Source organism: Lates calcarifer, linkage group LG4 (assembly GCF_001640805.2).
Source record: "Lates calcarifer isolate ASB-BC8 linkage group LG4, TLL_Latcal_v3, whole genome shotgun sequence".
Lineage (NCBI taxonomy): Eukaryota > Metazoa > Chordata > Actinopteri > Centropomidae > Lates > Lates calcarifer.
Genome location: NC_066836.1, coordinates 15853712 through 15869881, shown reverse-complemented (window position 1 = coordinate 15869881; position 16170 = coordinate 15853712). Strand labels below are relative to the sequence as shown.

Here is a 16170-nt window from a genome sequence, read left to right as displayed (position 1 = left end):
AGTAATATGTTGTTTTAGGCTGTGACTACACAGGTTGCTACTGGAAAAATTTCCAGACATCTTTAGGAACAGCAATTTAAAAAGCTTGCATGACATGGGTATATCTTGAGCTGGTATTGCAGTAGGGACAGGTAAAGGGGAGCGCTATGACAATGTTTTTGATCCTTACTTTTATTACAGAGATATCAGATAAATTAGCATTTGGCAAGATAATTACATGGATTAAAATGTAACCAACTGGTGGGGGATGGACAGAACTGGGCTTATTTTTTTAGGCAAGCGGGTCCAGAAGTCCATAATCCATACAATATTCATGGAGTGACAGCAGTGAGAGAGAATGACACTGGTTTTAGCTGCAGCCTTGGCAGACGCACAACAGAGGCGATCATTAATCATTTAGACTTCCCTACCACCATACTGTGCATTAGAGACTTGGTGTACAGGAAGTGCATATGACATTAAACTATGTCTATGAGAGTGTGAGAGTGTGAGTGTGTGTGTGTGTGTGTGTTTGACTGCTCCAAAAACACCCACCCACACAAAAAGTTGCAAGTATACGCACAAGCACAAAGAGTTACACACACCAGGGATTTTTTTTCTCACATATTCACACACACACACAACAACAACAACAACAACAACAACAACAACAACATCAGGTTTATGTACAAATCTGCTGACATTTGGAAAAACAAGCACAAGGGTTCATCACTACACAGTGTGAGCAGCTGTTTTTAGAAAAGTGGCTGAGTGGGAACGGTAAAGAGAGAAACATAAAAGAGATATAAATGATCAAGGTTAGAAATGACGGCAAGTGCCAAAGAAGTCAAAGACACAAGAAGGGTAAAGATAAAGAATCACAGGAAAAGGGTGAGAAGGAGGAGAAAGTGTGTGTGTGAGAGAGAGAGAGAGAGAGAGAGAGAGAGAGAGAGAGAGAGAGAGAGAGGTGAGATCCACACAGATGCAGACAGAAAGTGACATTTGACATTTAAAACATCTTTAATGAGTCACTGGCTCTCCGTGTGACACGACAGATGGGAGAGAGGAGTAAAAATAACACTCAATTTGTAAATGTAAAAGCAACACATCATGTGGCCCCTGCAGAACAAACAGCACTACCCACATAGGAGACATTTTTGAGAAAGAAAGAAGAACAATAAGAGACATCCAGAGGGCACAGCAGAGATGCAACGCAAGCTGATGTGACCAACTAGATCCTGGCTGGCAAAGACAGATGCCCAGAAATAGCGGCAGCCTCCGCCTCGGGTATGCCCGGCCCCGCCTGCTGTGACATTACCTGCCTACCAACACATAATCATGATGAATCGCTGTGGGGCTCGCCACCGACCACAGACCGCTCACGCCGCCAAACAATGAGTGGCAATGGCAAACATCACCACGCGGCACAGCCTCTACTCCTTTATCTTCCTTCGTTTTCTGTCAGGATGCTCTCATTTTTTCATTCTTTTCCTTATCTCTGCCCCTCTCTTTCTCTCTAACATCTCGCTTCTCCTCTGTACCCTCTCCACACTGTCTCTTTTCTAGCCCTCCTCTTCTCGCCCACTCTGTTTCTTTTCTCCCTCTTTTGTATTTTCCCATGCATTTCTGTCCTCTATCTCTTCTTTCTTCTTCATGTGGGGCCAGCACCAAAGAAAGAAAGATGGAGGTTTGATATATAGAAGGACACTGGAGGTGACTTGTGCATGCATAATGGTAACAATAACAGTTAACTTGATGAGATTTAACTACTGTATGTGGCTAGTTAGTGAGCTCTCAGAGAACTGGATGGCAAATGATATCAGCTGCAATGTGAAGGCTATGATAAAGTATGTCAAACCATATACATTCTGCTCTGTACATAAAGACAGTGTTCTTATTATTGTAATGTTTTGCTGGAGGAACTAAAATTCTGAGGAAGGACAAACATTTATGTGAAATTTCATAGAACTGCTGATATTTTTTCATGGTATTTGTTTTCTACATCATCTCTCAGCATAAATTATTTGGGTGTGGAGGTCGCTACAGGGGAGAATTTGATAAATTTATAGTGTTATAGTTATACTTTCAGAGTGTCATAAGTTAGAAGACTGTGGAGGGCATTTTCAGAATTTAATACTAAGCCAAGCCATATTACTCTCAGCAGTTTGTTTTAATCTACCGTGGGGATCAGGGTGGGAAAAGAAAACACTGTTTATCATCACTTTTCCCCTAAAATCAATATCTGACAACAGGGATGAATTACATATTCTGCAATAACAAAAGGGGTAGCATCACCACCTCGTATTTTTTCAAATCACCTCATTTCTCAGAGTAACTCAGGACTAAAAGAAGAGAGTCTGCTGAATGCAATGATACTACTCAACAGAATGCCTATAAGTGCTGGTAAAATGCAAGATGGTGAATTGCTGTCACGAATTCCCAAGCAATTACCGATGTTCCCCCTTCACTTTGCTCCTCCAGGCTACTGTCTAAATAAAGAAATGATGCTTGAGAGGCAAACAGCACCTTGAGAGGTAAACAGTGTAGCTCTTTAATATTTTATGACATCTCTCCCCTCATTGCTACCAGAGTGAGCAGTCCTACAGTTGCAGTTGTCCATGTGGGCAGGAAGAGGAAGGCGAGGCAAAGGTCGGGGGTTAACAAGACGAGTGAGCTGGCTATCTTCACCCTGATTTGTCTCATCCGTGAGCATCTGTCTGATCCCTTGTGGAGCTGCCATCTTGGACCACTCCACTCACAGCTGATCCCTATTACTGAGGAGGACAGGAGCCATATTACAGAGGCTGAGGAGCTGCTAAGTCAAAGTGTATGTGCGTGTGCGTGTGAGCGTTTAATTGTGCATGAGGGAGGAGGTAGGAGGAAGGAAGTGCAAGGGCCATCGGGGAGAGGGCAGCTGTGGGAGAGAAGGTATGAAGGAGGTAGGCAGAGAAACAACACTCTCATGTCCAATAAAGGCAAACAGCCATTACATCCCTAACTTGCGAGCTTGGGGCTGCCATAGCTGCTAACAGGAGCACTTTCCTTTCTGATGACAACTCAGAACCATTTTCTGGCCAATTATTTTAAATAAAGTAAAACGGGCGAGCGGTCACACAGGGAGAGGGAGAGAGGAGGGGAGGGGAGAGGATTGATGATGTGTTTCAATGCTAATACATCCCAAACCAATACATCAGCAGTGTGATTAGTGCTCTCTTATTAACTTCCACACATCTTCAGTCCAGTTATTTCATCTGTGATCCACTCCTCCCCCTACCCCACCCCCCACACAACTACGTCTGGGGATCTGAATTTTGCTTGTTTTCTCTCACTAAATACCTATTTCCTGTGACATGTACTAAAGTGTAATCATAGGTTCAAAACACCAGTAATCCAAACATAAAAGGTGAATGATAACTGATATTCAGCACAACATAACAGGCTTATAAATGACACATTCATCAGTGCAATGTGCTCCTCCTATTCCACCCATTGCTTTATATATGTGCAACATATTTCAGCAACACAGTCGATGTTGCCTGTGGATCGCATAAATGTTAAAATGAAAGCTGTAAAGTTTTTACTGCCACTAGAATTGAATTTACTCTTTCAATAATCTGGAAGAGAAAAGAACATTTCTGACAATAATGTTCTGGTGAAGTAAATTATTTAGCCTCAGGAGGATATGAAGAGTATGTTGCCATAGCGAGGAGGCTGACTGTTTCAGGCATTTCTGTGTTTTCAACAATCAAAAGGAATTTTTGTACCGCACTCTGACGTGCCAGTGTGGTGGCGCTGTCTTTTCAACTCAATACAATAAAGTTATTGTCTGCTTGTGAAGAAAATTGACTATAATTATAGAGGAAATGTGCCACCGAGATATGTGGGGTGAGCAATCTACACACAAAGCCTTGGCATTTTAATAGAAATTCAACAGTTCAGTCGTGGGTTAATTGTGACAGGTATAGACTGAAGAGGACGTCCTTACTTTAAATATGTCTTATACGCAGGGCTTTTTGTCATTTTCTTTGATCTGACTGCCTTTGTCTCTTGAGAAACAATGCATAAAAAGTTTATTTAACACAGAGAGGAAGTCATTTTACTGTCTCACAAAAACATGAATTCATCTTGTAAAACCAAACTGACTGCGTTTGAGAGAGTCAGACGGTGATATCACTATCACTATCTATCACAGTCATTTATTTACCTTTTAATAAAAAAAAAACCTCCAGAAAAAAAAACTCCAGAACCTGAGTCAATAAATAATGGCAGTCATCTATCTTCTCTATATCGACCATCAACAGAAACAAAAAATCAAAAACCAACAAGAAATGTACAAATAATAAAGACTGAGAGCAAAACAGGGATAGAGAGGCATTAGGAGAGCCTGTGACAATGTAGCACCAACACAGCACACCAGGGCCTCATATGAGTAAAAACAAGTCCTTGAAAAGAGTGAGAGAATCATATCTGAGCCACGTGAAACAACATTACAAGAAATGGCTGTCAGTGCACAGTAAGGACCAAGCATTTTTTTCATGAATACAGTTTCAATTAAAACAACATTATGCAACTATTTTACCTTAAAATAACAGATTCAGAATCATTTTGATGGTACACTGACTTGTAGTAGGGAGAATGGTGCCTCTGTCACTCACACTCTGCCCAAAAGCCTGTTCTTGCACTATGTAACTTATGCGACTGGGTGCGATCTCCTGTTTACTGAGTGATAGTCAGCTGCTCAAACTGCTGGAATCAGGCCCAGTGAGTTCAAGAGTAATGTAAAACACATCAAAAAAGTAATAAGCATTCATCATTTTAAGAATATTAAGAATGATAAACAGAGTTTGGGGTGTTTGGGGTTCATGAGGAATATATACCATTTGACCATGTTTCAGTTCAGTGAGTGGGACTACACAGTCAGAGCTCCAGTCAAGCAATTGATAGGCTTTGTTTTCTGTACATGAGCTGTTAGCTTCTAAAGGTACACTGCTTCCAGTACTCATAACCTCTCATGCCCAACAGATGATGAATAAGGATCCTGTACTTAAAAAACACTTGTGGCTGCAGGGGCTGCTGTTGTTGCAGTGTTGCTTTAAACCAGTAACCACAAACACACAAACACACACACACACACACATACAGCATACCCCTTACACAATACAAACATGTGTGAACACTGTCTGCTGTCAACTGAAAATATCATCCTCTTCTCAGTCTTCACTCATCCCCTTGTGGGAGGAAATATCACCTCAGACGAGGAAGTCATTGTCACATATGCATGTAAACTGGTGTGAGATTTTGTATATTAAAATGCACAAAAGCCTAGCCATGCTCTCACTGATAAAAGGGATGTTTCATTTTGCGCCTGTGATGACGAATGTCAATCGATTAACGATAATGAGCTCGAAAAACCTGGGTAAGCACCATTATCACACTGTGCAAAAACAATGCTGAACCTGCAGAAAGATTAATAGGATTTTTTGCTGACAGAGAACAGAGTTGTAATAGCAAAAGCTCTGGACCATGAATAAAATAAACAGAAAATGTCATTACACCAGAGTAAGTAAAAATTAAAACTCATCTGTCGTGACATGGAGTTGATGGGAAATGTTGTTGTGCTGACACAAGAGTGGTGGGTGGTAAAATACTGCTCATTCCTTTGGGACAAAGGCAGAAAGAGAGCGAGCAGGCAGCAGGCTGTTTGTGTGTGAGCGTGAGTTAAACAGCTTAGCGGAGAACGAACAGCAAGATGAACTCAACAGTGGAGTTTTGGTTGAAAGGCCGAATGAGCATATAGGAGAGAAGGAGGAGGAGCAAATGACTCTGAGGGCAACAACAAGCCATACATCAAAAATGCTACAAATGGGGAGAAAAAAACAAAAAACAAATGCGAAGCTGGGGAGTAAATTACAAAACGGAAATAGAGTTTTTGTTCTGACGCATCCAAATTTATGGATCAGGGAAACAGGCAGTGTACTAGGTTACTCACAATCGTACGTACTCGCTTCATGGGAATACAGAGTAAATGGCCTCATAAGCCCTACGCCTGTAGTTCATCTTTCTTTTCAAGTTATACTTTGAAAGCATAGAGGAACTGTGGATAACACAAATGAGGTCATTGAGTCCCTGGAGAACACTTCCTGTTACAGTGGTACTGGTGACTTTGAAAAGACAATATTTGTGCAGGTGCTCATTCACAGCAGGGTTTGATCTGCTTGGTACTAAGCAGATATATAAGCACAAGTCTTGGGGTAAAATGCATGTATTATTTATATGGGGAACATATGTGGGGGGCATTTGTGTAAGGAGACGACAATGGTGATTGCTGTCTTCAGACTGTGTTTGTATTTAGACTTTTAAGCAAAATTAAACAAAATCTATATGTTTCACTAAACTACAAAGTGCCTTTTGATGTGCCTTTATATTTCATATATAGTGACAACTGAAGAATAAGGACAAGGTAAGCAGAACAAAAGAAAGCACACCAAAAAAAAAAGAAAGTATGTTTTTTTTGTCCTTAGAAAGACTTTTCTAAGAACCCAGAAGTTTAGAAAGATCAGAAAATAAAACAGTTTCTCTTATTCCCACAAGTATCTGACCACCATTTCTAATTAAATAACAAACATCTCCACACAAGTATATTTCAAAAGAAATACTTTCCATTTCTCATTAAGACATATGATTATTTATTTCATAACTTTAAAACTTTGCCAACTTCAGTGTGGATTCATTAAGGATGTCAGGCACATGTTTTTGTGCCTGACAGGACTTTAATCAATTAAAATGTATTCCTCTGCTACTCCATCAAAGAAGTCATTGTTTATCAGAAGAAAATTAAATTAAGAAATTAGAAAAGCAGAGTTAAATACAATTTCTCTGTAGGTTGTTTTGACAAGAAGCCTTCTACATATATGTGGCAATAAAATGTATCTATAACCTCTAATAACCATTACTTTTCAACATAACGCCACATTATAGATGTAATCTGAGCCCAAGAAGCACAAAGCGTTTAATTATCAGGTGTCTGAGGTGGGCCTGTTGGTACATGATAAGTTGTTAAGATACACAAAAGTAATACACACACACAAATTTGGACGCAGCAATGTCACTTCAAAACCTAGTTATACATAACTACGTACATCATTTAAATGATTTATGAATGCACTGCCAGAGCAGACTGAGTAATGAAGACGAGGGGACGGGGAGCAGAGGAAAAGGACGAAAGAGGAGACGTGAAGGGCAACGACAGAGGTGAAGGCGTACTCTCTGTAGTGAGGTGAGGCTCAAAACTGGCAGCTTTACAAAGGAAGGAGAAGATTAAAATATGAAAGTGATCTGAGAGGAGAAACAGGGATATTTGCACTGACACACACACACACACACACACACACACCAACCTCATATCTAACGTGCTGCTGCCGGGAGGGGAAAAGTATAGAGAGACAAAGTCAATGACACAGACAGAGACAGGTGGGGTGATAGAGAGCGAGTCACAGAAGAAGAAACAGGAAGATAGACACAGAGAAACTCGGATAACTCTACTGACTGATGACTCATGAAAATTAAAAACCTTTCTACTTGAGGACATGCTTTCATATTCCCTCCCCGCTGCGATCCCTTTCTTCCCGAGCAGCGACTGTAGCTTAGAGGTACACCAGGTGCATGAGTCTCTGCAGACATGACTACAAACCACACAAACTCTTTCTTTCTCGCCTGTTTTTCACACACACACAAACAAACACACACACACACACACACAGTTATGTTCAGCCTCCTCTCAAGGTATTCTTCTGTTGTCTTAAAAATTATTTGTTTTTCAGTCACACATTCAGTCACCTTATAGGCAAAGTATTAGAAGACTTAAAAGAATTTCCTTTGGCATGACTTACTGCAGCACCTGTGATGTTACACTATGAAGTTTCACTTTGTAGCCTACCTCTACAATATTCACGCAAACCTGTGGTTGTAAAACATCTCCAGAATCATATCTCACGATGGAAAATACATGGCTCTTTCATGGTTTCTACAGGAGGGAATCAGAAGCAATGAAAAAAAATCAAATATAAAGCCATTTCAAAGCATATAGTGAGGGTTTGGACCGACTATACAAGAGATCCACACAGGACAACTTGAAAGGGAGATGAAGGAGATGACTCAATCGAGTTCAGGGTAACATGAATAGAGCTTTGTGAGTGAGCGTGGGTGTTCGTGTGCGTGTTTCTGCGTGTGTTGCTTATATTTGGTTGGAACTGAACACATACTACAATGTTAACACATTTCATTAGGTGTACAAATACACAGCAGGCTAATAAGTTTGTATTGGAATTATAATTAAAATAGTGTGCAGTGGTGCATGTCTTCATAACTTGAGGCTTTATCATGAGTCACAACAGACTGCGGTCTATTGTTTAATAAAGGATGGCTTGGCCTGTGTGCATAGAGACAATAGATAACACTTCAATGACACCAGCTCATGGGACAATGCTGAAGCGCGACTCCTCAGTTCAGTCTGCAAATTGCAGCTGAATATTGCTCTATATGCAGCCGAACTCTGCCCAAAGACAAGCCAGTTTAAAAATTGGTATAGTTTTGTATGCTTATGTGAAGACTACAAAAATATCTCGTTTCAAGAGAAGATTTTCCACAAACATAAAAACTCCAAAGAAGTTCAGAGACATTGAACCTCCTCCTTATTTGCCCTAGGATCTACTCTTGCTGCCAATACTAAGGCTATTTTTTTGTGTTTTTCCTTTAATGTCAGTGAGGGCAAACATGCTAAATTTAAACAACTGCATCACTGGGCCTCTTTGGTAGAAATGTTATTAGATTTTACTTGAGAGAAAGATTTTTAAGATGAAACCAATGAAACTAATAAAATTATACCTATGGGGCAACCACATTCAAATATTTAATAATAAAGAAAATCAATGGAGGCCAATGATTTATCATCAGAGTTAAATTGCTGTAACTTGTTTTATGTTTCCTGGAGCCACAAGGACAAAACTCAAGAATCTTTCAGAAGTGAAGCCACTGATTGAAATTCCTGTTTATTTGAATATAAACACTGCCAAATCAAATGTTAAACAATTTGATATTCAGTCTTACTCTGCCATAATGAACAGCCATGCAGGCCAGACAGCTAAGGCTGAACTATTACTCTAAATATTATTGAAACTGCAATATGACCTAGAGCAATATCCAAATTGCAGGAGCTGCAGTTTTTTTGATAAAGGTCAAACGTGTCACAACATACGATTATAAATGAAGCATTGTGGTGTTACAGAGATGAACCGGCCTATAAATTATATTCTGCCTGGTCTAAGTGAATATGTTTGCTTTGATCCCAACAAAAATCACATCAGCATCACTTTTAGATTTTTTGGGGGTGAAAATGAAACTATAAAATAGGACTGCACAAGTAATCATATTAATTACTTTCCTGCGGTGGGCCGCCACAACAAAATGTAACGGAATATAGCGGAAACACTGCAGACATAAAGTTGGTGTCTTGGTCATAGCTTAGTTATCTCTCTTGCTGGCCTGCTGACACCATCAGCCAGTTTTAACTCATCATGATGCTGGTAGTTTACACTCTAGTTGTGTCTGTGTCTAGCAACTAGCACACAGCTCTCAGCAGGTAGAACTCACCTGACACTGGAGCAGAGAGTATCGGAACAACTCACATTGCCTGGATCATGCTATTCCTCTGCCCACAGTTTTCATCAAGTATCTAACTCCACAGTTAGCTTTGTGGTTTGGTCATTTCAAGAACAGATTTCGTTGTAAGGTTTACAGCCTGTTGCTCTGTAGCTCCTGCAGTACTCTGTGTGTGAATTCTGAGGCAGCTAAAAAAAGTGTAAGGACTTGTTGACTGATATTCTGTGAGTTAAATCAGGGTCTTCCTGACTGATGCATCGAATAGTTGACATTAAGGGGGATGCCATAGAACCTTACACAGTTTATCATCATTTATACCGTCAAGCTCCCATAGGCACAAGGAAATTACAGACGTGATCAATCTACCACTTAGCCAAAGATATGGCCTGTTCTATATCAGGCACCATTATATTTTCTGTTCTGCTTCCTAATGTATCTGGTAACTAAGTGCAAAGAACATATTGAAAAAAAAATCAGGAGAGAGAATCATGATCTCAATTCTAAGCAAAAACATTGTGACTCTCTTTTTTTCCAGACTCCTGCAGCCCTATATATAAAATTAACACCAAAATCGTGACTCATAATATCTGTTAAAATAATCACAATATGATTTTTTTTCTCATATTGTTCAGCCCTGCTAACAACAAATACAAACACCATTCAACCAAATGACTTATATCACAGGATTCACAAACACTCTTCGCAAAAACTCACCATAACAATGGTACTTTCTGCTTTAGCTGTGTGCTTCCCCATGATGGTTATGCAGTTCTCTGCAGCCTTGCAGAACTCTGCAAATACTTGGCACCAGGGCTGAGAGTATCTGAGCCGGCAAACATAGAACAAGTCACACTCTCTGATGACGTAACGGAAACTGTTCACACAAAATCATTTAGACAGACGGCCAGTGGGAAAAGTCCAACAGCTAGCCGACCAATGGTTTAACTCTATCACACACTCATAGGGCTGGACCCTGCTGTTGCGGTTCAGCCAAGAAATGCTAGCGAGGAGTTTTAAACACAATAAGAAACATGGTTGCTGAGGAACAGACTGCTTGGTGACGCAGAATCCAGCTGTGACACGGCTGTATTGAGCAAACATGAGGGGTAACTGAGACAATACATCGTGCTTACCACTGGCACCGTGATATATACCTTAAGTGGGACTGACTAACCCAAGCGCCCGTTCTTTTAATGTTGTAGCTTCATCGTTTGGGACAACTAGTCTCCATCCAGTTCTTTCTTTCTCATTCTTTGTGTTTCTAACTCTCTTGATGTCTCATATGTTTGTGTTCCTAAGGCTTACAGAGGAGGAAAGCATGAAAAAATAAGCAATAACAATAAAAAGAATGTAAAAGTGTTATGATAAAATTATTATAAAGAATCCACATGCACGTTATATAAGGTTTAAAAATGTTTGTTTCTCTTTAATGCCTCTTGTGTCTCACACGACTGTGTCTCCTCTCTTTCTGTCTCCTCTACAGCACAACCTCACTCATTTACCAACAACCAGCCACCTGGAAAAGCTTGAGGAGGAAAATATGTGTGTGTTAAGAAACAAAAAAAGTGTTTATTATAGGATAGTTTTAAAGTATAGAAGCGTCCCAGTGCATGCTGTGTGTGTGCACAGTGAGAGAACAGGGGGGAAGAGTGTGTGTGAGTGTCTCTCAGAAGTCAGCGCCGCATGCAATGTTTATCCACCACATATTGAGCAGTGCTGACCAGAAAGCCCCACCGGGGGCCATTGGACCAGCTGGTGTAACAGTGGCGTAGACACAGCCCTAAACACAAACACCTCTCTCTCTCCTCCCTCACACACACAAACACACACACACAACAAACACTCATTTTCTCATGACCACACATACATCATCCTGTGGCAGCTCTTCCATTTCACTCCTCTCCTCCACCTTACGCCTCATCAGACATATTATAATTAGCTGTGCTGAGTAATTAACATCCAAATTAGGACATTCATTTGCATATCTGCCCTCATTTGCACATACTTCCAGCAACCTGACATTCCTCCACACACTTATAAATGCCAGTACAAAGCACAAGGGTACTCAGTCTTTTTCAATACAATGGCCTGCCATCACAACTCATGCACTTAAGTTTTTCCACACATATCTTCTTTCTTCGCGAGCCACTGGGAAACAAAAACTGAGCACAGCAAAGACAAGAGTCGAAGGAAAGCAGTGGTAGGAGACAGAGAAAATCTGGACAGACTGTAGGGAAGGAAGGGAACATAAATGGGGCTGCAGAGTGGGTCGTTAATAGAGGTACCCGGGACAGAGTGAGAATGTGAAACTCTCCAGATGAGAAAAGGCAAAGTGAGACAGAAAGAAGACTGCCTTGCCATTTATTCATCTCACTTAAACCCATAAACCTTTGGAATTGAATCCATGGCTGTGGAGAGAGAGAGAGAGAGAAAGAGAGAGAGCAGCAGCTCTGGAAATCAGACTGAAGCCTGTTCAAGCTTGGAAAAAGAAGTGAGAAGGAGAATGACGAAACTCTTCTCTCCCTCTGTGACATTTGCCCTCTGAATGGCATCAGCTCAACAGAGCGGAGCGGCAAAGAGTGATGCAGCGTCAAAGGGAGAAAGGGAGAGAGAGAGAGAAAGGGAGAAAAACATGAGTGAGAAAGCAGAGGAAAGAAAAAAAATAGAAAGGGCATGAATGACAGTAAAGAGGAAAAGAGCGACAGGACGGGCAGAGCAGTTCCCGCCAGACATTGTTTCACCAGTCATTGCACAGAAGAGGAAAACCTGAGTTATGCTTCTGCGTTCCACATCGCTTTCACGATTTATGTTCCGACGAGGATAATGCAGCTAGACGGCTCTGTTGAAGAGACACCCATAAATCTGATCTTGTTTTCGATTTTTTTTTTCCTCCCATTCTCTCTCTTTCAGCGCCCCTCAAATCCTCTCAGTCTGTTTTCTTCAGCATTCATCTGCTCTGGTCTATTTCCTGACTTCTTATGTAAAGGTATTCAGCGGCAAGCCTTTGTCTCATGTATATACTGTACAGTATTCTGCCGAGCTTGTGGAGCTTGTAAATACAAAATCTACACACACAAATAACCCACTCTCTGGGTCTCTATAATATATAGCGAGCCAACATCAAGCTAGCACAGGGGCCTTGATCTATTCCTTTTCAAACATTAAGAGAAAAAGGATTTACATAATAATAACATGTCTTCACAAATCCTGGGAAATGACATTGATTTTTTTTTTTTTTTTACTGAGCTGAAGCCAATTCAGCCATTTCATAAAATGGCTAGATCATGGTCCTATTCATTGCATAGCCAATAACAACTACACATTTGGGCTGACACGAATGCTTTAAAGCTTTGACCATCACCATGGTAACCAACATCAAAATTAGAATTCAAATGCTTTATTATTATATTATGTATTACCACAAAGTCTCAAGCAGCCAACGGTATAAGAAATAGTTATCCAACATTATTCGTTAGGTATAAACATTGATTATTATTGGTCACTCTAAACAGGGATGTTTAATCGTAGTCAAGTTACCAGCACTGACGCTGGGACATGTGACAGCCTTACAAGTTACAACTACACTAGCAAGATGTGGAGAGAGTCAAGCATCTGGAATAACTTCCAAGTTTAAGAAAATGATCCCCAAAAAGTCAAGTCAAGCCAGACATGCCCCAGGTGGTTTGACAAATCACCTGAAAACTGTGCGTATCAGCTGAGCTGCCTAAGCTTCAAATATTTGCAGGTAATTCTCACTGAAGCCACAATAATGGTATTCAGGATAGCCTAACTGAGGACATATATATAAACTGTGGACATCACAGTCATCCAAGTCTCTACAGAAAGTAGAGTCCTCTCTACAGTTCATCCAAGCCTAGTTATAGCCTTGCTTCTGGCTCCTGGCCATATGGAGGTCTTTTATAAACAGGGAAAATAATGATAATGTTTGGTTGAGCGCAGACAGCCAGTCAGCCCAGCACTCTGACTCCAGAGACCCAATTAATACCACTGTAAACCACTGCTGCCCTTCATAGGCAACACCAGTCTGTGCTCTGTGAGTGTGTGTGAGCGCGCGCGCGAGAGAGAGAGAGGGGGGGGGTGTAAGGCTATCACAGGGTGAGGATATGATTGAATACAACGCCCTGACCATGGCTGCCCTCCCCGAGCACTAATCGATTACCGTGGACAGAAATCATCTTCAGATCACTGGCCAACCAGCCAATCATGACCAACGACGTAACTGCTGATACTCTCGATAAATGTCGTGTTTATGGTGTTAATCATTTGAAAAGCAACTGGGGCATGTAAGGTTGCCTCTGAGACATAAGGCTGACATAAATACTTATCTTGTGTGTGAAGTCTAAGTATGTTAACTAAAAAAATCAATGATGACTAATTATTTAAGACATCTTTGAAGTTAAATTACCAGAAATTTCTTAGTGTTAGTTTCTCTCTTGAGGGGATTTGCTGTTTTTTGTTGCCTTATGTAATAGCCTATGTGAATTGAATATATTTAGGTTTCTTTTTTCAGGTTTTAGAATACTGAAATTGGTGTTTTTCACTATTTTCTGTCATGGCTTAAACGATTAATTTATTATTCAATAATGAAAACAATGTTTTATTGCAGCCCTAATATCTATATTAGAAGTTGTTTATCCACCTTTTTTTTGTTTACCCCATAAACCTATCAGAGTGAAACTACCTATCGCTGCAACAAAGCTGAAACTTCTCACCAAACTGAACACCTGTCCCGTTAATTGCCCTGTTTGTCATAACGTGAACCTCGGCTATCCGTTCATGAAAAATTCCAACGCAAAAAAATCCGATTAATTAATTAAACATTCCTCATAACGTAACTAGAAACCGATTTTAAAAAATACATGAATGACTACGAAGTTGTCGGACGGACCGTTAGCGCTCTCCTTGACAACTTGAGCAACTCAAACGCGAAAAAGCAGGCAAACATTTCGAGGCCAAGTACATTTTTTCCCCTTCTTTTTCTTTTTCATTTCCCTACCTTTTCCGCCGAGGGCGCAGCAGTGGCCCCAGATAAGCCAAAACAGCAAAAAAGGGACCCCGAGTGTCTGCATGGTGGTCGAGCTGTGTAGGTGATGTCTCCCCGTCCTCTCCTCTTCTCAAATCCTGGATCACCTCCCAGGCGCGAGGATGTTCTCAGCTGGCCGGGCGTGCGAGGGGTAGTCGGCAGGTCGAGAGACAGCCACTGAGTACTATCAGCAAAGAGAGAGAGAGAGAGACTGACGTTCACACAGCGTCAATAAAACTAATTTTCCGGTTATTGTCTCTCCAAAATAAAACACAGTCGAGTATTAATGTTGAATAATGTCAAATAACGGTATCAAAACCAGGCTGCATTTATACAGGGTGAAAACAATTACTTTTAGATACATTTGCTAACAATATAGTAATTATGGGTGCTCCGAAACACGTTTGTCTCAAGCTTGACAGACATTGCACTTTTATGTTGAAGAAAATAAACATCCTTCTCGGGCAGTGTCTGGCTTTATATGGCAAGCTTGACGCAAAAAGAGAGAAGGAGCAAGTGATGGACAGGAGGGGATGTAGGGAGGGGATCTGTCTAAGATGAGTGGATGTGTTGGTAGTTTGGTGTCATGAGAGGAGAAAGGATTGATTTTGACACCCCAGGAGAGGACTGCTGCTGCAACCGTAAATTTGCTGCCTGTGATTGTGCTCCTCTACAGGAATATAACTACAGTTATTCAATCAATTCACTAAACCTGCAGCTATGATGCGGAAAGACAGTAGGAGTTTACAACATCCCCCACAATGAAGCAATGACTGATTTATATAGGTGCTATCAGATCACAATCTTATGAGAACAAAGGGAATATTGATTCTCACATGATTCAAATTCAAAATATGATAGAACTTCTATATCAGTGTTCCCAATTTCCTATATCATTAATTCTTTTGTGACCACTTAGATTTATCTTGCGATCCCATTTCCGGATCCTGACCCCACCAGCTCAGGTACCACTGTTCTAAGTTACCTTTACATTAACATTTACTTGACACTTGCCCATATTATATTTCTGAAAGATACAAGATCAGGTTTGATCTTAGATCAGGTGTCTCACTTTACTGATGACCACCTACTGGTCATTTAGGTATTCAGATTAGTCAGCAACTCATAGGCATCCTTGAAGTAGTTTACTTAGCTGTTACCCTCAATTAATTGCCTGTGTAAGTTAGGCTCCATTTGGGAAATGTAAAACTCTAATTAAGGAGGAACACGAGTGGTGGATTTTTGAATGTTCTTACAGCGATATTCCTTTCGTAATCAAATGAAGCAGCTGCTATGCTATGATGTGTTTCCAGCTGTATCCTCCTAACAAGAGACCGAGCAGCACAGCTATACTCCCCCTCACAGATTCAAGTCTTTCAGTTTTCACCCTGTGGCAGAATCACTGTTTTTCTCTAACGGCCGTATGTTCTTCAATTATTCCCCCATGTTTCTTCTTCTGTTGGCTGTGGGTGTGTGTTCTGGGGATTAGA

At 40.7% G+C, this 16170-nt stretch overlaps 1 protein-coding gene across 1 annotated transcript in view; it reads right to left on the bottom strand.

Annotated features, from left to right (window-relative positions):
• clstn2a (calsyntenin 2a) overlaps window positions 1-16170 on the bottom strand; it is a 138153-nt gene that overhangs the window by 119907 nt on the left and 2076 nt on the right. The window contains exon 3 of the mRNA XM_018677024.2: window positions 14654-14864. Within this exon, the coding sequence (XP_018532540.1) occupies window positions 14654-14726 (73 nt within the window). The 5' untranslated portion in view covers window positions 14727-14864. The remainder of the gene's footprint in view (window positions 1-14653; window positions 14865-16170) is intronic.